Genomic DNA, 21159 nt, shown 5'->3' on the forward strand with positions numbered 1-21159 from the left:
CCTGTAGTTCCCTGGGTCCTCCTTCTTGCCCTTTTTGAAGATAGGAATGATATTTGCTTTCCTCCAGTCTTTGGGCACTTCTCCCAATCACCATGATCAATCAAAGATTATCAAGAGTGGCCTTGCAATGATATCTGCCAGCTGCCTCAGAACTCATGGGTGCATTCCATCAAGGACCTAGACCTAGATAAAAAGTTGCTGAGGGGTTTCCTAGTCAAGAAAAATTGTCATTGCCTAGCAAGATGTGAATCCTATAAATCTGAGATCTTTGGTCGTTACTTTGAATTATCTTTGAGTGAACATTCAAATGCCTGTTCTGCAGACTCACTTGCACATGGTGCACTAAATAAAGATTGCCACAGATGGCACAGTGGTCTGGATAAAGCAGAGGTTGCTTCTTGCAGAGGAAGAACCATTCAGGTAGAGTAAGGAATACTGAAATGTTTTCAGTAGGAATGATGCAAACACAAGTTGTTTTTTTTTTAAAAAGGAGACAATTTTCTCATTTAAACAGTTTCACAGAGACACAGAAAAAAAATACTATGCCTGCTGCAGCTGTACCCAACCAAAAAGGATATTTGTTTTCACAACACGGATGTTTATCCCCCAAATGTGGAAAAATTGCACTGCTTCAACATTTCCGAAGAAAGTGTTTGCTTTATCAGAAATGGTATTTCAGAGAAGAGTGAAATGTCCCTTTTAGGTCAGTCCTATGAAGGTCAATGAGAGGAGGATAAAGCACAGAGCAGAGGACCCATTTTTCCATGGTCATTATTTTTTCACAGGCCAACAAGCAAAAGGTGAAGGTATGTCAAATTAGAACTTTGAAAACTCTACTGATTCACTGTGCTCCATTATAAGCTTGCATATATTGAATTGTAGTGGTTTTAGCATGTGTATTAGAGCTCAAAGAGGCTTACATTAAATGTGCAAGGAAGAGCAAGTCTTTTTGCATTGCTGGGAATGGTGGGGCATTACTACAACTGATCACATCTTACAGGATAATTTACCTGTGATTTGTGGAATAAAAGATGTCTCTATATGACCCCTCCTAAATTTCTGTATATTACATACAAAAAAGTTGGCCTAGTGGTAGACGTGCAATACAGTGATACAGAGACAATTCTGTGCTCAGTAGGAACAAAGTGTATTTTAAAATTACTCTCCATCATTTTCTTCTTCAAATGAGTCAGTTCCCACTTCTTCATAGTCTTTCTCCAGGGCAGCCAGGTCCTCTCGGGCCTCTGCGAATTCTCCCTCCTCCATGCCTTCACCCACATACCAGTGCACAAAAGCTCTCTTGGCGTACATCAGATCAAACTTGTGGTCGAGCCTTGCCCAAGCCTCTGCAATGGCCGTGGTGTTGCTCAGCATGCAGACTGCTCGCTGAACTTGGGCTAGGTCTCCGCCAGGAACTACTGTAGGAGGCTGATAGTTGATCCCAACCTGGAAACAGAAATATGGGAGAAGGTTGTAAAAAGGCAAGAGCAGAAAGCAGGCAAAGAGCTGGAAAAAAGTGAGTAAAGTTACAGATGCTGGGGTAGAATGGTGCCACTATCAAAACTACCAGATGGCTAATGCCATAAAAAATAATAAAGTCATGAACAGTATGATACATGGTCATTTTAATGTCTGTATTATTCTTCTGTTTAATGTACACTGGCAACTTCATAGCTTTCTTAACAGCTACTCAACACCGAACATACAGTGTCACCAAGATACTCTATAGAAACTAATACAGAAAGTTGGTTCCCAGTTAAAAGTTTTCATTCTTAAACCAACTATTTGTATGATAAATATTTTTCCACAGCTAATGTCTGTATTATTATTGAAATTATGTTTCCCAACACTGCTGTGTAGCCAGTGGGGAGTGGCTGTATAGTATTTCTGGATGAAGGTGTTAACTGACAGATTCCCTAATATCAGCATTTCCTTTATTAATTTTATTGGTTTTGGTAGTTCATTAGTTTTAGATGATGCTTCAGAGGGAACACTCACTGACTTTTTCAAAATTCAGGTCTGAAATTAATACTTCTTTAGATTTTAACTCATATACACTTCAGATTTCCACTAATGTAAATATTTAGGAGTCTGTGTCAATGGGATGTCCAGAGGAGAAAGGGCACATTTTATACCAATGCATCTTTCTTATGTTCCTCCATCTCACAATTGGAAAACGTGCAAGATCTAAAACTTTAAATACAAGTTTTCCACTAGACTGAACTTGCCCTTTAAACATTAAAGAGAAGTTCATGGCAGCCATACTCACCTTGAAGCCTGTTGGACACCAGTCGACAAACTGGATAGTTCTCTTGGTCTTGATGGCAGCAATTGCTACATTGACATCTTTGGGAACTACGTCGCCACGGTAGAGCATGCAGCAGGCCATGTACTTCCCATGTCTTGGGTCACACTTCACCATCTGGTTGTTGGGCTCAAAGCAGGAGCTGGTGATTTCAGCCACCGAGAGCTGCTCGTGATATGCTCTGTCGGAGGAGATGATGGGGGCGTAGGTCACTAAGGGGAAGTGGATGCGCGGGTAGGGCACCAGGTTTGTCTGGAACTCTGTCAGATCCACATTGAGGGCACCGTCAAAGCGCAGCGAGGCAGTGATGGAGGAGACGATCTGGCTGATGAGGCGGTTGAGGTTAGTGTAAGTGGGGCGCTCGATGTCCAGGTTTCGGCGGCAGATGTCATAGATGGCCTCATTATCCACCATGAAGGCGCAGTCCGAGTGCTCCAGGGTGGTGTGCGTGGTCAGGATGGAATTGTAGGGCTCCACCACAGCGGTGGAGACCTGAGGGGCTGGGTAGATGGCAAACTCCAGTTTGGACTTCTTTCCGTAATCCACAGAGAGGCGTTCCATCAGTAAGGAGGTAAAGCCAGAGCCGGTACCCCCACCAAAGCTGTGGAAGATCAGGAACCCTTGCAGCCCAGAACAGGCATCAGTCTAGAAAGCAAAAGAGAAAGTGAAAGAATGGGGGCTGAAGAAGAATGAAAAGACCTCATCTACTACACAAGCTTATTCTGAGCTGAAGGTGAGAGCAGTCATCAGCAATATACAGCATAGCTTTCATGTCAGGTTTTCTTGAGAAGGGGTCGGTGATAATCCTATCCTTTGCTTCCTTCACTGGCTCAACTTATGATGTAAAAATTGGACTGTTACCTGTGGAGCTTCTCTCTCTGAACTTCACACTTCTTTTAGTTAGTCTAGCTGAAACTAGTAGTGTAGAACTGCCTAATCCACCCTTCTATATCAGTATTGGTGCTCCAGGGCTGTGCTAATAAATGAAGAATTACATATTCAGAACCACTTTTCAAGACTGTCTGAAGGCATACAGCTGGGAAGTGGACTACTGGGCTTCTCTCTCTTGGACTGGTAATGATGCCTCTTGAAATCTGTTTTCTGAACCATTGGTATCATCTGTAGTTAACAAGCTACCTGTTCTGCATTTCTTTCTTCTGCATAATCCAAACTGCTGTTTCAAAACTACTGGGACTTACCAGCTTACGGACACGATCAAGCACCATATCAATGCTTTCTTTGCCAATGGTGTAGTGGCCACGGGCATAGTTATTAGCTGCATCTTCCTTTCCAGTGATCAGCTGTTCTGGATGAAAAAGTTCCCGGAAGGTGCCAGCCCGCACTTCATCTGAACAAGAAAGAGAAATTGTGAGAAGCTGCGTAGCTGTGCTCCAGTGCCAAAAAGTTCTGGTTGCTGTTGGCATTGATGCAAGCTTTCAGTCACTGGAGGTCATGACCGCGAAAACCAGATGCTGGTGGAGGAGGTAAAACTGTTTCCTAAGCATTTTTAAATTGTTGCATTCTGTTGATTTATGGTGTGATTTGTAACCAGCCACCGAAGTTGTTATCTTCTCAAGAACTTGTTAGTTGTACAGCCTGTACCCACAAGAGGACAAGTAACCAGAAAAAAAGTGTGAAGAAAATCAGGTTCCCCCAGGTGCCCCAATTTTTAGAAATCCTTCTATTCCTGGAGGGAAACTGTCAGGCTCCCACTTTGGATCCGAATCAGAGAAAAGCAGAATTCGAATGGCAAAAATGTCACAATAAACAAAACCAAAGTTAAATGGTTGTGCAAAGAAAAATCATACAAATCGTGTACTAGCTATTAAACTGCTGAGGATCCTACTGTTCCTATGTTTATAACACCTATGGAAATAATTGAGTCTTGACAGAATCTAGCATTCTGTGTCACAAGAAAATTAATTTTATGCTATCTAGTGGTAGACCAAGATACAAAGGGTGTGCTGCTTTGTACCAGTGGAGACTGGTGGCACACCATGGTGGTGTTAGGAAGGGTAAGCTGTTCTCCATTTTCCAGGTTTATTTCTATACTGACCTACTACAGTTGGTTCCAAGTCCACCATTACTGCTCGTGGCACATGCTTCCCAGTGACCGTTTCACTGAAAAATGTGGTAAAAGAGTCATCATAGTTGAGTTTATCGTGCAGATCCTTGAAGGTGCCATCTGGCTGAATGCCATGCTCCAGGCAGAAGAGTTCCCAGCATGCATTTCCTATCTGAACTCCAGCCTGGCCAACATGAATAGAGATGCACTCACGCTAAGGGGAGAGAACAGAGACAGGGTCAGAAAAAACACTGCACATTAGTCCTCCTTATTCCTAATGGTTACTTTTTCCCAGTGTATTGCTTTTCCAAGGAATGGTGAATTGTTGCTGTCAGCATTTCATTTGGTTGTTCAACCCCATGACCACAATGAGGCTGTACATATACACACCAGATAATGGGACAGTTCGTTAAAAAATTGAAATCTTTGTGGTGTAATATATGGGTACATGAAAACAGGCAGGAAAAAAAAAATTCAGTTACACAAAACCCACCTTTCTTCCTATGGATTGGCTCTGCTGAGGAGCACATCCTAGTTTAGTTTATTTTTACTCCTGGCTGGAACCTGACACAGCCATGTGGTATCCTTCAACCTTATGTAACCCAAGACAGATGATGTCTTTTGATCCTTTTACCCTCTGATAGCAGGCTAGAGTGGAAACTTGGAAGAACTGTTTTAAGCAATATTCATCTCAGGAAATTATTTCAGGTTCTGTCGGTTGAAACAAATGTTCCTTCAAGCTCCTGAGCAGCTATGAATTCTACATTGCAGGTCCACTGCGAATTCAGGCAGTGGCATTGCAATATAGCGTGTTTATTTGCATAATTTTGATCATAGTTCCTGTGGTAGCCAGGGACTTCAACGAAAGGGAAACAACGTATGTAACACCCGGCTAAAATAGGCAGGTGCCAATTGCTCCAAAATCCTTTACATTTGGAGTACAGGAGTATAAAGGACTTGGTGCTGGATTTCTTAAGTTCAGAAATAGAATTATAAAGCAGACACTTCTGAGTTAGTCCAGATGATTACGACACTGGGTGTAGTGAAAGGCAGTTTGTAAGGAGAGAGCGGTTTCAGACACGTGGAGTTTTTCAGCTTCAGTTTCTGCTTTGGAGCAATTGTAATTATAGCCTTCTGAGCGCCGTCTTTGTGATCTCAATGGCCCTGTTTATACTAGGGAGTAAGAAAGAGTCAGGTCATAGTACTGAACACTGACCTGTGATCACCTGTGCTGATTGATAATTAGCACACGCTCTGGCACAGTTTTGGCTTATGCCAGTTTATACTTTTCCAGACAATGCTTGGGCACCATGCAGAATACAACTCATTGTCAAGAATGGTTTCCAGTGAGCAGCTCACTGACCACTGCCCAGCTTTGGAGAGGAAAAGAGAATTCAGATGCCTAAATATGAAGCAGGCCATGCTACCTGGCTTCAAGGCCAGAGAATGGTCCTCGCTCATTTTTATTTTGTAATACCTCATTTAGAGAGATCCGATGACTTAATACCAGATTTGGCCCGTTAACTTTTTTTTTTTTTTTAATTCTGTAACTGCTTACCCTGCAAAATCATCTTGTGACCTGCGAGTAAAATGCATCATCCCCAAAAACTAAATCCTCAGACAGAATGTGTGACCAGCAGCACCTCTGGAGCAGTGTTTTCTTCACAATTGACATATATTTATGTTTTAGAAACACAGCTAAAGATATTTTTTCAGAAGCAAGTGGAATTTTAGAAGTCACCACTGCCCTGGAAGTTCATCCTCGAAGTTCAAATGAATATGGAAAGCCAATTTAAATATTTCATTCAACGACATATATTATTTCTATTCAGTACTCATTTGTAAGTTGCTGACTCTGTGAATGCATATGCAGCAGTGTGTATAACATGCTTTCAAGTGTACTTACACAACCTTGTTTTTCTCAATTGAGTTGTGCAAAAGTATCATCTGAGTTATTTGAGTGACAGTATGTTGCAGTGGAGTTGCAATCTGGAGGATTACTCAGGAGACACTGAAGGTGTATTTGGGCTTAGAGAATTCAATTAATGCTGATTTTGCACAGGGCAGGCTCCTGCTTTTCTTTTAAATCCCAGTGTGAATCTGTAAGCTTGGCAGCAAGAAAAAAAAAAAAAAAAGCTTTTTCCTTTTAAACACAGCAATGAGGACAGGTGACTTTTTAAAAGAGTATCTTTTAGAGCAAAACTACAATTACAAGTCAAGCAATACTTGGAACCTAAAGACCCGCTTGGCTCTGTTCCTCAGATCAGTAGAGGAATTGGTCTGGTTTTTCACAGATGGAACTAGTGAATGTTGCCTTAGAAAGTTAATATTGTAAAGCTTAGTACAGGACTATAGTTGAAGACTGCAGAACCTGTTCCTTTGCTTTTAGACTGATCTTTCAGCTGCGCTGGTTTGACGCAGTATCTCAACCCTGTCTTTTGAGTCAGGCCTCTTGCCACAACTCCTGCCTTCAACTCCCATCTTCTCCTACCCCAGCAGTAATCTGGAAATATTCTGACAAGGAGAGAAGGCAATAACAATGAGATTTCTAATTTTGCATGGTAAACAGCTTTAAAATAGATATCAGGCTTTTAATAGGGACGAGATGGGCCTTCTTCAGAGTCACAGGCAAAGTAAACTGATCTCTACATGGTATTTAGATTTGGAGCTTACTCCAAAGTCATGTTTCACATATCATCAGTGATGTACCAGGACCTGTCTTACAAACTGTAGACCTGACCTTTTATTTATCAAGAGACAGTAGAAAGGGCCAGGTCCTTTGTGAAACTAAACCTGGGACAGCTTTGATTCTATTAAAAAAACAGAATACTACCTGGCTGAAGTATTTACTGTACAAAGGCAGACTTTAGTCTTCCAGATATTCCCAGTTATTCCCAAAACATACTCACTACCCTAGGTCTGCCTTAAGGCGTGGGGAGCCTGTGGAAGTGTGTATCTTGCCTGCAAAATAAGCGCTCTCATTTTGAACCTGCAGCTGTACTGGCAGAAGATAACATAGTTCTCCGCACCAAAATAAGACTCGGTGCTAGACATAAATTGGGGTACAAGGTGAAATGGATTTTTCACATTCTAAGAGGTTTTGAGAGATTCTACAAATTTATAATAAACCCCGAAATCTTAAAACTGAAAGGCCTTTTTTACTTACTTAAACGCATACATATATGAAAACATTCATGCACTCCAGAAACACGCATGTATACACTGTATAGCTATGAACAGTACAGCCATTGGGACTAAATTAATTTAAAATAGACACAAAGTTAACTAACTTTTTTGTTTTATTTCTAAAAAAAATTATCTCATATGAACATGAACTCGTGTTAAGAAAATATAGTCACAACAGAAAGTACTAAAAATCTAAGACTCCAGATCTAATTTATCTTATAATTCCACTAATTAGAGACTGTCTGAAGAAAACTTTGATTCACCATGCCTTACAGCTCCAGTGAGATTTTCTGACACTCCTTTCCCATCCTCTCACATGGTAATCGGTGCGTGAGATCGGGGTTTTCTGGCACAAACCACCCATAACAACAGCAGATCCCCCTGCCTTCCCTCACCCACGGTCCTCCCGGTCCCCGTATGACTGGTGTTCCCACATCACCCCTTACCATGGTGACCCCAGTGGTGTTTCCTTCCCTTTCGGATCAGTGATGGCAGGTCTTTGCGGGAGCCCGGCTCTGGGCTGCAGGGTGGGAGGCAGCCTGGGCCCAGCACCCAGCACCTGCTGCTGCGCTTCAGTGTCACAGTGTGGTAGGGAATAGGTCACAGACTCCACATTTCTGCCCGCTGCATCACTGCCTCCTGCCCTCCCCGCCACCCCACGTATGCAAATTCATCCAGACAGGCAGGGCTCAGATATACCCCAGATTTCAAATTTAGTCCCGCCTGGTTTGGTGTGCTTATGAAATCTGAGTGTGGCCATGTAACATGCCGTACACTATACCTGGGTATTATCCATGTATATCACCTACAAGACACATACCATCCCAATTCCCTGTTCTGCCAGCATGTACATGTGTAGACAAAAATTACTCCTAAATTCCAATACAGAATTCTTACACCCCAAGAGGGTGTAAGAAAGCAAATGAATGAAAAAGAGGATAGAAGAAAAACCAAAAATAAAGAACTGGAAAGTAAATATAATTACCATTCTGAAGTGTGCTCTATCAAGACTCTTAAATGCTGGCCTGACTTCTTTCTGTCCTTACTCCAGCTGTCTCTCTATTAATGTTTCAATTTACTTCTATTGCTCCTCTTTCTGTGTACAGTCATCTGGGCTGTCAGCAGTATGGGACAGTATTTGGTACAGAGTCTAACTCATCTGTCCAAACACAGAAAGAAATTTGATTCTCGTTGCAGTGCTTATTGCAAGAAATAGCTGGAGGCATCACACAAATATTCTCACGCCAAATTAGAGCAGTTGCCTCCACCATTTTATGGTTTGCTCCTTCTACAGTAGCTCAGCATTGGAAAGCAGCAGCTTCTCTCAGTGGAGAAATCCTCATGTTTGCAACTCCTAGGTAACAAAGAGGAAGGCACACTTAATTGCTTGAATCTGAGTATTATGTATCCCCAGACTTTAGAAACATACTGTTTATTATGATGTTTAATCAGTAGAAATTTAAATACACAATTCCTAAATTTTAAGTTAGTCTACTTTGACATGATTATACCAATAGATTGTTCTGCCACCGTTGGCAACCAGCATCTAAGGATCCTTTAACTAACACCTATATTTTAACAGTGTGAAGTAGTTCATATCATTTTTTATAAACTCACATTTACTTTGGCATAGTCTTCAGTTTGCTGATCTTTACATAAACCTGCAAATCACTAGTCTTTGATTTTGGCTATGAAAAGCTACAAATATTTTTTACACAGGAAGAATTCCCATGGTAATTTCTGTCTGCTGCTTTGTTTAAGCTATCTGAGTCCCACAATTCTCCAGAAAACCATGAGATCATTGCTTTGAGGCTGAGGAATAGGTTGTTCTAGTGTTCTTCTTCCAATGGAACTGGTAACATGCCAGCCAAGCTCCAGTGTTATGGTCAATCGGAAATGTTAAAGCTCACGGCTCCACCAGACGTGGAGCTCTGTGCAGAGAATCACCTCAGGAAAAAGTCTCACAGCAAATACTTTGGGCAGTCCACCACCCAAATCCTCTTAGGCACTCTTTGAGTCAACATGTCAGATCTAGCAGCTCCAAAACCTGAAAGAGCTCTGTGAATTACTAAATTATTGGCAACTTAGTCCATTGCTGCATTTTCTCTGCTCTTCTATTGCCCCCCTCCTTTCTTCTGAAATAGGCAGTGAGAGCAGCTCTGGCAGTCAGTGTTAATCATTCCTCTCTCCACCCTACTCAAACTCAACAGTCCCAGGTTCCATAGACTCACCAATGGTGGGTTGCCACACTGAAGAGAGTCTGGGTCATGCCTCACCGGTCAAAAACTTCCAGGGAGCAGGGAGCGATGGAGTCTTGAGTGGTGTCCCTGACCGGTGGGAGTGCAATGGCTATGTCCCTTCTCTCTAGAAGCAGTTGAGCTTGAAGAGCCTAGGGATGACCCGGGTTACTGTTTTTACCTTTCTCACAGACACATAGCTAAGAAAAAGGCCTCTGCAGACCTGCTTTACACCAAAGACAGTGCTTGACCTGCTCTGCCTTGAGATAGCCCATGACCTCAAGTGCTGGAAATATGTGCTGGTCTGGGGTGATGGCCAGACACAGACGTAAAAGCCCTGAGGAAGACTTGGGCATACTGTTTTTTATGAGGTTTCCTTGCGTTGCTCTGTCTGCTTGTGTTGTGGAGCACATAGGCAGAAAACCCTCAGCCTAGATTTAGAGGGTAACCTGAAAGCACAGCGTGGGACTGTGCTCCTAGGTACCGGTGAGTTTTGTTGACTCCAGAGTTGGCCTCTAGGCTCTACTCCATAGAGACATGAGGCAGATACGGCCCGGGCTGGGATTCTTGGAAAGAAAATGATCTTGCTCGATGCTGGCATTCAACCTGTGTGGGCAGATGGTGAGCTTGTAGGGGCAGTCACTCAACCTCTCTGTCCTACATGGAACAAGCTTGAGACATGCCCTGCATGGGGAGGATTGATAGCCCAAAGGCCTGGTCAAGGCCTGCCCACTTCGGCTTTTACCTTGTGACACTGCTAGATGATGATGAGAGCTAAATAGGGCTGATTATAAAAAGCTCTGCCATGGAATCCTGAAGTGTGTAAATAAGTGAATTTGGCATGAATGCTAGAGTGGCTTTGCTGGTACTGCCAGAGGGCTTGTAAATAGCCCATGCTCCTCGGGGTGATGCACAGCCTGCATGCAACTGGGATGGTCTGGACATTCTCAGAGGGCTTCTCATGTGCACATGGACTGGGTGATGTGCCATAGGTGCCCTCCGGAGCAACGCAACAGAGGTGTTGTGAGTTATTATCTCCAATTGTTTATGATACTATCAAAATCAGCCTCTTAGAGGGATTTAAAAAAAACCCTTAACATGGCCATACAAAACCTGAACCCTTTTTCTCTATTTAAAAATAGACACATCTCTGAAAATAGCATTTTTGAATAATCTAGAGCTTAGAAGTACTGTCCACCAGATCGTAGGCCAAGAGAACCACTCAGTCCTGTGATCTATCACTTCTGTTTTGACTAGAGATCAAAATATGTCAACAGACAAATGAAGGACAGACAGTTAGCTTCTTTATCTCCTCTACCAGATGAACATCACTTCCTACAGATTGGTTATCTAAGTGACTCACCAATAGTGGGAGAATCATGGATTATTTTAGAACAGTAACGTGCTATCCACAATGTGCCATTGTGGTTAAACATTGGAACAGGCTGCCCAGGGAAGTGGTTGAGTCACCATCCCTGGAAGTATTTAAAAGACGTGTAGATGACGGTTGGACTCGATGATCTTAGAGGTCTTTTCCAACCTTAATGATTCTATGATCCTACAAAACAGTGCACTCCGAAGAAGTTCTTTAGTGATCATACAAAAACCTCTCTCACTTTTAATTTGGTGTGTGAAAGTCTTTGCATTTCCCACACATTATAATACCTTCTTACGTTAGGTGAATGAAGATATAAATGCTTCCCCGTGTCCTCTGTAGAACTACATTCTGTCATTCTGTTGCCACCTACTGGGAGAATTGACAGCATCTCATTTCAGGTATTTCTGAAATCCCAGAGTCTACAGTACCCACACAAAACTGCTATATTGATAAAATACTGGCTTTTAGGCATTATCCCTGAAACAGAGAACTGTGCTATGTATTTTTAAAATGACTTTTAAATAAAGAAAAATTAAGTACCTGTTGGGATACAGTTTCAAAAGAGTTATCTCCTTTTTGGTAAGAATTGTCATATACAAAATTTCTCTACATATGTTAAAAATTATAGAATTAGACCTGGATTTGCAGAATTATCTCCCCTAATATAGCAAGTTCAGAACTATAGTTTCTAATATAAAGATCAGCCATTTATTTTGCAGACCAACTACATCAGCGATGTTTCTGGATGTGCCTGCTTTTCTTTATGACCTTTTAGCAAACTTAATACAAACAGATTTACCAGAAAGGGGACAACGCTCCTCAACAGTTTGGGCAAAACATAATGCATTTCTGTAGCCCTGCTGGAGTTGTATGCCATGAATATGTTTCAGTGAAAACATGGATTATTTGTTTTAAAGACACTCATGAAATATCAATAGTAAATCCAGCATTAAAATAACAGTGGTATATATTTGGTCTCCAGGGTGTCTCCCCTTCGTCAGTGTTAAGGGAAACCTTCCAGATAACCATGAGCTCATAAGCAAGCCGGACACAGATGGCAAGGTCAGCACAACAGGCTTATTGTCTTGCTGCAGGCATTGTTCAAGCACAGGGCTGCTCGACAGGTACCCCCAAATGGACACCATTTTCTTTACCTTCTATTACCTTCTATTACCTTTCTCTTGCTCCCTCTGCTTCCCAAATAGACACACACACCCCCCACTTTTTCACCATTGGCCCTGTTCTGCTAATTTTACACCTTTATTTGGTAATTTCAGCTTTAGTTAGTACCCCCAGTAAACCAACACCCCCTTCACTTTCTGTTGATATCTTACACTCAAGGCGGGGGTCCCCAAAACTCCCCTTTCACTATATGTAATGCCTGGTAGCTTCTCCTGCCATTACCTCATTACTTTAGACACAGGTTAGGATTGGCCAGCCACTTTTCCTGTTCCATTATTTGCAACATCGAACAGTTTCTCTTGTTATCCCATCAGTTTAACCTCAGGCCATGGCTGGCCACCTGCCTGCATGCCTTAACAATATATTGTTCTAAAATCCTAAAACAATGGGAATATACAAAAATATACCTTATGAAGACTTAAGCTGTGAAGTCATAGCTGGTGTTCTTAGACATCCCACCTATACCTATCACACATTTTTTTGCCATGGTTCTGATTTATTGTGATCTCCGTAAGTCTGATGGAGCTGATAATGCTTCTGTCCTGCATGCCACAAGCTGATCATTTAAGGCCCTTAACTCTGTCACAGATGTTGTTCATTTAGCAGTTACAACAGAATTGTCAGCATACTCATGCCTCCAGACCAATCCAGTTATGATTGTTACACAGTCGCTGCACAAGCATCGTGTGCTCTAAACTCCTGCTAAAAAGCTAAGAGTACCTGAATTGTGCCCCTACTCATGGCAGCTGGCAAAATCACACCTCCTAACCACCCCACACTGTGGATTCTGTAGAAGCAAGGGCACTAGAACAAGCTGTATGTTCTTGGCATCAACAGAGTTCTCACTACATCTTACAGCTTTACAAACATTATGTTTCAAATTAGTATGAAATAAAGACTGAGCACTGCAGGTGACTTCTCCTTACATAGTGCCCGTAGCAATTACATGGGACATTTTGAAGCATGAGTTCCTCAAATAATATTACAGCTACATGACTGTATCTTTGTATTGAATAAACGACAGTATTGATGACAGAGATCCTTTCAGGATATATTAGCAAAAAATATGAAGCCTGTCACCCTCTGAGGCAAAGTGACTAATGATTAGTCATATATCCTGCATTTACTGCCTTGTGATGTCATAGTGGAGAACTCATCCTGTTTATAGTCTACTAAGATGGCAATGGACTTGGTGTGTATGAGACAAGCAGAAATGCAGCCACATGAAAAAAAGAGACATGGAGACAATCTTATGCACAGAAAAGGGCAGAGTGAATTTTAAGATTCCTCTCCCTCATTTTCTTCTTCAAATGAGTCAGTTCCCACTTCTTCATAGTCTTTCTCCAGGGCAGACAGGTCTTCTCGGGCCTCTGCGAATTCTCCTTCCTCCATGCCTTCACTAACATACCAGTGCACAAAAGCTCTCTTGGTGTACATCAGATCAAACTTGTGGTCGAGCCTTGCCCAGGCATCTGCAATGGCCGTGGTGTTGCTCAGCATGCAGACTGCTCGCTCAACCTGGGCTAGGTCTCCTCCTGGTGTAACGGTAGGAGGCTGATAGTTGATCCCAACCTGCAAAGAACAATGGAAAAAATGGAGGAATAAAGAGAGTTATGAGAAAAGGGACAAAATTAGACAATGAACAGGGTAAGAAAATTGTAAAACCATTGGTGGGGGGAGGAAAAGAGGTAGGGAAAAACCCAAACCACATCAGTGTTAAGTCTAATGTCATTCAAGCTACTTTTTTGTGCATAAGTCAATTCCTCACTCTCACTCAAGGCAAAAAAAAAAAAGGGGGGGGGGAGACCAACCAGAACTGGACTCTAAATGAAGAAAAACTTATAAAAATATGTCAGTATGCATGGAAAAATTGGGGACAATGAAAAAAATCTCTCTTTGAGGAGATGATGTATGCATGTTTCGCTTGCCAACAATATATTATTGATAACTTTTGGGGGTTTTTTGCTTGTTTGGCTTGTTTTTTTAAATCCCATGAAGGACACTCAAGTGTCTCAGTGTCTTCAGAGTATAAGCCTTACCTTTATCTTTCTTCTAAAATGCAATTTCTTTAAAGTCCTATGGGGTTGACATTCTCCTGTACTGAATATAGAAATACTGTATATGCTTGCATTTATTTAAATATTTAGGAGTCTGTGTCAATGGGATGTCCAGAGGAGAAAGGGCACATTTTATACCAATGCATCTTTCTTATGTTCCTCCGTCTCACAATTGGAAAACGTGCAAGATCTAAAACTTTAAATGCAAGTTTTCCACTAGACTGAACTTGCCCTTTAAACATTAAAGAGAAATTCATGGCAGCCATACTCACCTTGAAGCCTGTTGGACACCAGTCGACAAACTGGATAGTTCTCTTGGTCTTGATGGCAGCAATTGCTACATTGACATCTTTGGGAACTACGTCGCCACGGTAGAGCATGCAGCAGGCCATGTACTTCCCATGTCTTGGGTCACACTTCACCATCTGGTTGTTGGGCTCAAAGCAGGAGCTGGTGATTTCAGCCACCGAGAGCTGCTCGTGATATGCTCTGTCGGAGGAGATGATGGGGGCGTAGGTCACTAAGGGGAAGTGGATGCGCGGGTAGGGCACCAGGTTTGTCTGGAACTCTGTCAGATCCACATTGAGGGCACCGTCAAAGCGCAGCGAGGCAGTGATGGAGGAGACAATCTGGCTGATGAGGCGGTTGAGGTTAGTGTAAGTGGGGCGCTCGATGTCCAGGTTTCGGCGGCAGATGTCATAGATGGCCTCATTATCCACCATGAAGGCGCAGTCCGAGTGCTCCAGGGTGGTGTGCGTGGTCAGGATGGAATTGTAGGGCTCCACCACAGCGGTGGAGACCTGAGGGGCTGGGTAGATGGCAAACTCCAGTTTGGACTTCTTTCCGTAATCCACAGAGAGGCGTTCCATCAGTAAGGAGGTAAAGCCAGAGCCGGTACCCCCACCAAAGCTGTGGAAGATCAGGAACCCTTGCAGCCCAGAACAGGCATCAGTCTAGAAAGCCAACAGGAAAAGTGAAAGAGTAAGTGAACACATCTTTAAATTACACCCTCAAATACAGACAGCAACACCCACACTCAGTGCACAGCACAAAAGTCAGCAGTTTTCCCAGAAATTCTGATTGTCTGTTTTCCCCTGTAAATCTCAGGCTAGACTATCAACAGAGTGATACTGATTTTTTTTTCTTACAATAATAACGCTATAGCAATATTTGAGGTTTTCCATTCAAGTCTTCCATTCATCCGAAAACTAAGATGGGACATCTGGGATCTGCATTTCTCTGTTCTGAGCCAATGACAATAGTAAAAGCAAAATGAGAGCCACTATCGGAAAAAAAAACGTATGTGGTGTTTATTTCCCCTCCCACCCTCCTAAGGTCTTGCTTCCAACGTAATAGTGCATACCAGCTTGCGGATACGATCTAATGCCATGTCAATTTTGTCTTTGCCAACAGAGTAGTGGCCACGTGCATAATTATTTGCTGCATCTTCCTTTCCAGTGATCAGCTGTTCTGGGTGGAAAAGCTGCCGGTAGGTGCCAGTCCGCACTTCATCTGAACAAGAGAGAAAAAGCATAAGCTTGGAAGAGATAATTCACCAAGGTTGATAATGTTTGCAAAACAAATGGAGTATTTTATGTTGGCAGAAAATGCTGTGGAAGATCTGTATATTGAAAAACAAAGTACAGATGTGAGGAGTATCATCTGAGATGCTCTCAGTTTTGAAAAAAAAAGAAGTGGACTGTGCTCCAAGTGTAAGTTGCTGTGTTATACAAATGAATTCATTTATCAAATGAGGGCTGAGCCATGCTGTGGTAAAATTTCAGCTCTATATACGGATCAGATGAAGACCCATCAGAACCTTCAGGGGAATGACTGGAAAAAGAGATTTGCAAGGGCAAAACAGTGGTTTTCCTTGTCAGGGCACTTCTGTTGTCTGATTCTTCATGCTCCTCTCTTACATCTGAATGTGAGGAAAGCATTTTCCATCAGTTAACAAAGGAAAAATATCACCACAAAAATAGACCAGAAAGGAGTCTCTTTAAGAAGCCTAAATTGTACTCATAGCCAGTGGAGGTTTAAACAATAGTAAACTTTTGATTTCATTGTAGACACCCACGACAGAGTTCGGTCCAGTTTTCATCTTCTCATTGAGAATAATAGAGAATAATTGAGAGTAATACCTGGTATTAAAAACTTAAAATCTGTGTGTTTCGCCTGCATGTTGGGATCATCTCTAATGGTAAGGGCATTGTCCTGCTCTTCAGTGATCTGAACTTTAGCACGCAGAAGAGTTAATTCATTTCTATTTTCCAAGATTACTTCTATACTGACCTATTACAGTTTGCTCCAAGTCCACCATAATAGCCCGGGGCACATATTTTCTAGAGCTTGTCTCTCTGAAGAATGTGGCAAAAGAGTCATCATTGCTGGGTTGGTCGATGAAGGTGCCATTTGGCTGAATGCCATGCTCCAGACAGAAGAGTTCCCAACATGCATTGCCGATTTGAACTCCGGCTTGGCCAATGTGAACAGAGATGCACTCACGCTGAAAGGGGAGGACAAGGGAAATGGTGAGAAGAACCAGTGAATTTCCTAGGAGTCTATAAGCTGATCTTGCCTGAAACCCCAAATCAACCAATGATTACAAAATTTTCCACAAGACTGGAATTAATGGAAAATATTCTGACACTTATTTACAAATAGGAAGAAAAATACTTTGCTGTGCGTAGAAAGAAACAATAATCACAACAGCTAGAGATTTGCAGCCATGCCTACACGGGGCGTACAGTACACGGGATCTACATATATTTCACATAAGCCCATACAGATAGAAAAACTGCGTAGAGGTACACAAAATAACAACAGTAGGTCCCAGCTAAGGAATATGAGCCAAGTCCAGTTGTCTGGGACAAGACACAACTATGCTGCCTTATTGATATACAGATAAAGCAAAGAGAATGAAGTATCTTCTGATCTCTCAACCTTCTGTTGAACATGTGTGTTAGACGGGTGGAAAACAGGTTCGTATAAGTTAAAGGAACTAGAATTTAAGTGCCTTTAGTACCTTAATTAATTTCAACCACTGATTGTTTCGGCCCATTCTCTGGATACTTTTAATTCAATTTAACATGTGAAGAGTTAACTTGATACTCAAGAGGACTTGGTACTCTTTACATGTTGGACTAAATTAATCTCCTGAGAAATCCTTCTCATACGTACACTTCTGTAATCATGGCTGTTCAGTCAATAATCAGTTTCTGAAGTGTTTATTACTGTGTCATGCACATAGTTTAATAACAGAAATCTGAAACACAAAATATAATATATTCTAAAAGAAAAAGAAGCGTGTCTTCTTCTGCAGCTTGCTATGCAGACTCCCAAGTATTGTGAATTTAAAGGGTTCTCTCAAAAACACTCATTGGACATGGTATATTTGAATATGAATCTTTTGGCAGATGATTACCATCCAGTCTTACGGAGTATCTAGGGAAATGTCCACACTTCTTTGTTCTTAATTTTAATACTCACAAGCTAGTAGGAAATAATACAGGGTTAAACATACTGTATTCAAAGTACATCCAAGAGTACTTCTACCCAGAAAGGAAAACCCCATCCTCCTTTTTCTGCATGTGACTTTCCTTATAATAAATTTATTAACACAAATGTAGCTGTACATATTGGACCGTAAATTTATTTACCAAGAAACTAACACAATAGTTTATTTGTACACTGTGAACAAGATTTGTTGCCCCCAAAATGAAGCAAAAAAAGTCACTTCAACCTTCCCACCTTTGCTCAGATCTTGACCAGAGTAGGGGGAAACAGAAGGTCAAACTCATTGCTCATTATCTCATAAAATAATCTGATTCTTTTCTTACCATGGTTTCTCCTGCGTGCTTCCTTTCTTGATTGGTAGCGGCAGCTTTGGTTACTGATGTTTCTACTGTTGTATAAGCAGCCTGGTGCAAGGTGGCAGGGCATCCACACCCCACTGGCAGGGGCCCCGCAGCATCACAGTGTAGGCAGGAGAGGTCATAATCTCTCCCAGGCAACCATCCCATTCCATCCACTCACCTGTTACACCAGCAGCCTGCTTTCACCCATGCACAGGACGCAGCCCTGAAGTCTGTCCTTAAGCAAGTCTTCCCAGTTAATTCTCCAAGCTAAACCTTGGGTTTTTTTTAAAAAAAAACAAAAAAGAAAAAAAAAAAAGAAAATTACAACTGGTTACAACCGGTATTAGTAACCAGAACTTTAACACATACGGAGCGTCTTCACAAATAACTGGTTTCCTTCCTTAAAACTCTTAACAACTGGTGAATATGCTACTGATAACTCATTTAAAAGATTATTAACCATTTCAGAATTTCTTCATTTACGCTTTCAAAAGGTGGCATTATTTTTAAATGGTGTCTTTCTGACAAAGGTGACTGTAGATGAATGGTGGACATGGAGTTAACTTGCCTACGTTCCACTGATTGAAATGAATTGGGGAACAGATTGAGCTGCAAGGAATTCCACTTGACTATTTGATCATCTGTGCACAAGGTACATGGGATTATCTTCTTGTCTCCTGGTGCTAAGGCACCAAACCTTGTCTTTTTGCCAGCCATTCCTTGTATTTGTGACCTCTGTTCATCTGATTATAGACAACTGTTCTTCAGCCTTTCAGCTGCCTACAGTATGGGCCAATACAAGTTTTTTGCATCTAGCAAGAAGATGGCAAAACAAAAAAGCAGAACTATAATTTGCTCTTATACCTGGAGTTACTAGCAGAAAGTTCACATACTCGTGGCACACACACACATTCTCTCTGGCTATGTCTTTTCCCTCCATGATATGGTGAGAGTGCAGAGAAAAACACTGCTGAAGATAAATACCAGGGACTTTATTCTTGGTAGTACTGGTCTTGGCCATCCCAAGGTAAGAGACACACATTAAAAAAAAAAAAAAAATGCTGGATCTTTCACAGAAAGTAATTATCACTCTCTGAGCTCCTATGAAAATGCAGACTTACACCCTACCAACATCATCAGTTGATTAGATCTCATCAGATTCACACTGAGCAAGTCCTCTACTTAATTCAAATATGTCTGTACAATGAGGACATGTGGTGAAACATTTCCGGACATTGTAGAGTATCAATACATTTAATGCAAAAGTTTTCATATACTTAATCACAGCACAAATAAGCAACTCTACAAAGAGGTAAATCAGTAGTCACTTTATTGTGAAAATTAAATATCGCAATTTTAGTATTAATTGCAAAAAAACCACAATAGCTCGTTTCTGCCTTCTTGCCCTCTCATGATGAATTAAATACAATACAAATGCAAAATCAGTAGTACTCAAAAAAAGTGGAGGTTATCAACCTAGACTTAAAATCAAGTTGAATGTTAAAGTCCTGGTAAATGAGCAGCTATGACATTTAACAGCATTCTAAACATAATGTATGGCCTGCTCAGACCACTGGTCCCAACCGCCAAAATTGCATCTCTGGCATCTAACTAAACACGTTAATAGAAAACTAGAGCAAAAAATGGTTGTTACCTAAGGAGTCAATTTGGTGAAAATTTCATCTGACTTCACTCTGAAGTTTGCTATGCCATTAACTGGCTTACAAAGGACTTAAAGTGAGGCCCTGCAAAGCAGGGGGCCAGTAGACACAACCCAGTCATTTCTTGAAAGAGCTCAACTCCAGACAGAGCTTCTGTGTTTTATTCTACCTGGTTTCCCATCCACTGTGGGTTGCAGTGTTGTAATTACACTTACAGTTGGATTACAAGAACCATCTAGCAATATCAAAAGCAGCTCTTCCCTATGTGCGCAGAGCATTTAAGAGATAACTTTTTAATAAGCATTATCCTGGTGTAAAGTCCTAACAGAGACAAAAACTTTGGGGAGGGATATGGGATTGTTTTGGTTTTTACTCGAGACAACTAGGCACGGTCATTACTGCATTCACGAATGACCTGCCCCAGTTTATCTGACACTAATATTGGAGTATTTCTCTATTGGGATAATTCAAGAAGAAACAGACACAGACCTATTTTTAGCAGTGAAGATGCAGACTGTTTTAAAGTGTCCCGGTAGGTATCAAAGCAACAGACTGAATAAAGTTTGAAGGCACCAACAGGCTGCTATCCGTGCAAAGAAAACAAATAGCCACCACCTCAGTGTATGGCTATCGCTAGAGACAAAGAACAACCTGAAGGGCACTACTGTTGTAAGACACCACACTGAGATTTGTATTGGCTACTTTTCACAGGTTTGGTGTGTGGGATAGAATTTGCCCACCAAAAAGGCTGATTTGTTCAACATTTTGTAGTTTAGGCTGACATCAGTCAGCCTGCATCCTTTTGGCACAGATGCTGGGATGGCGGGCTACTTGTTTGTCACAAAGGCTCCTTGCCTTTAACTTGTCCTCTCCAGCACACAACATATAATACCAGTGAAAGCAATATTTATGTAGGTCAGTGCTCTCTCCTTTGGAATTTACCCTTTGTCAATCGATGATAAGTGGATGGATGGAGAAGAAATGAACGTTCTACCTCAGACCTCCAATTTCTGCCCCAAGTGGTTGGAAATGGGGTTGGTCTGGTGACAGATCTTCTGCAAAGATAGTAATTTTCCTGCCACAGGTCTGTGGAAGATTTTGGGATCAGAGAAGTCTCTCTTTCTACCTTTCAATAGACTTCTGTTCTGAATAATAGAGCACTGCTAAATGGCTCCCATGTAACCCAGGAGTTTAGATATTGGGGGCGGGGGGGGGGGGGAGATTATAGAAA

The 21159-nt window shown here is 41.7% G+C and overlaps 2 protein-coding genes across 2 annotated transcripts in view; both read right to left on the reverse strand.

Annotated features, from left to right (window-relative positions):
* Positions 1-885: 885 nt before the first annotated feature.
* TUBA8 (tubulin, alpha 8) lies at positions 886-8179 on the reverse strand. The gene is made up of 5 exons (XM_009332871.1): positions 8003-8179; positions 4362-4584; positions 3505-3653; positions 2270-2950; positions 886-1446 (listed from the first exon to the last, which is right to left on the reverse strand). The coding sequence occupies exons 1-5, from the start codon at positions 8003-8005 to the stop codon at positions 1159-1161; spliced, it is 1344 nt and encodes a 447-aa protein (XP_009331146.1). The 5' UTR covers positions 8006-8179; the 3' UTR covers positions 886-1158.
* Positions 8180-13273: 5094 nt separating this feature from the next.
* The window catches only part of LOC103924357 (tubulin alpha-4 chain-like), a gene marked incomplete at its 5' end in the record, with an annotated part of 10909 nt that continues 3023 nt past the window's right edge, over positions 13274-21159 (reverse strand). The window contains 4 exons of the mRNA XM_009332872.1: positions 13274-13925; positions 14683-15363; positions 15774-15922; positions 16703-16916. Of these exons, the coding sequence (XP_009331147.1) occupies positions 13632-13925; positions 14683-15363; positions 15774-15922; positions 16703-16916 (1338 nt within the window). The remainder of the gene's footprint in view (positions 13926-14682; positions 15364-15773; positions 15923-16702; positions 16917-21159) is intronic.

Source organism: Pygoscelis adeliae, unplaced genomic scaffold (assembly GCF_000699105.1).
Source record: "Pygoscelis adeliae isolate BGI_AS28 unplaced genomic scaffold, ASM69910v1 Scaffold38, whole genome shotgun sequence".
In the NCBI taxonomy this organism is placed as follows: Eukaryota; Metazoa; Chordata; class Aves; order Sphenisciformes; family Spheniscidae; genus Pygoscelis; species Pygoscelis adeliae.

Excerpts from the sequence above, each read along its gene's own strand:
- TUBA8 (XM_009332871.1), bottom strand. Across the intron at positions 3,654-4,361 it reads CTTGGAACCAACTGTAGTAG|ATGAAGTGCGGGCTGGCACC; the intron begins GTCAGTATAGAA and ends TTTCTTGTTCAG. Across the intron at positions 1,447-2,269 it reads GGTGTCCAACAGGCTTCAAG|GTTGGGATCAACTATCAGCC; the intron begins GTGAGTATGGCT and ends TTCTGTTTCCAG.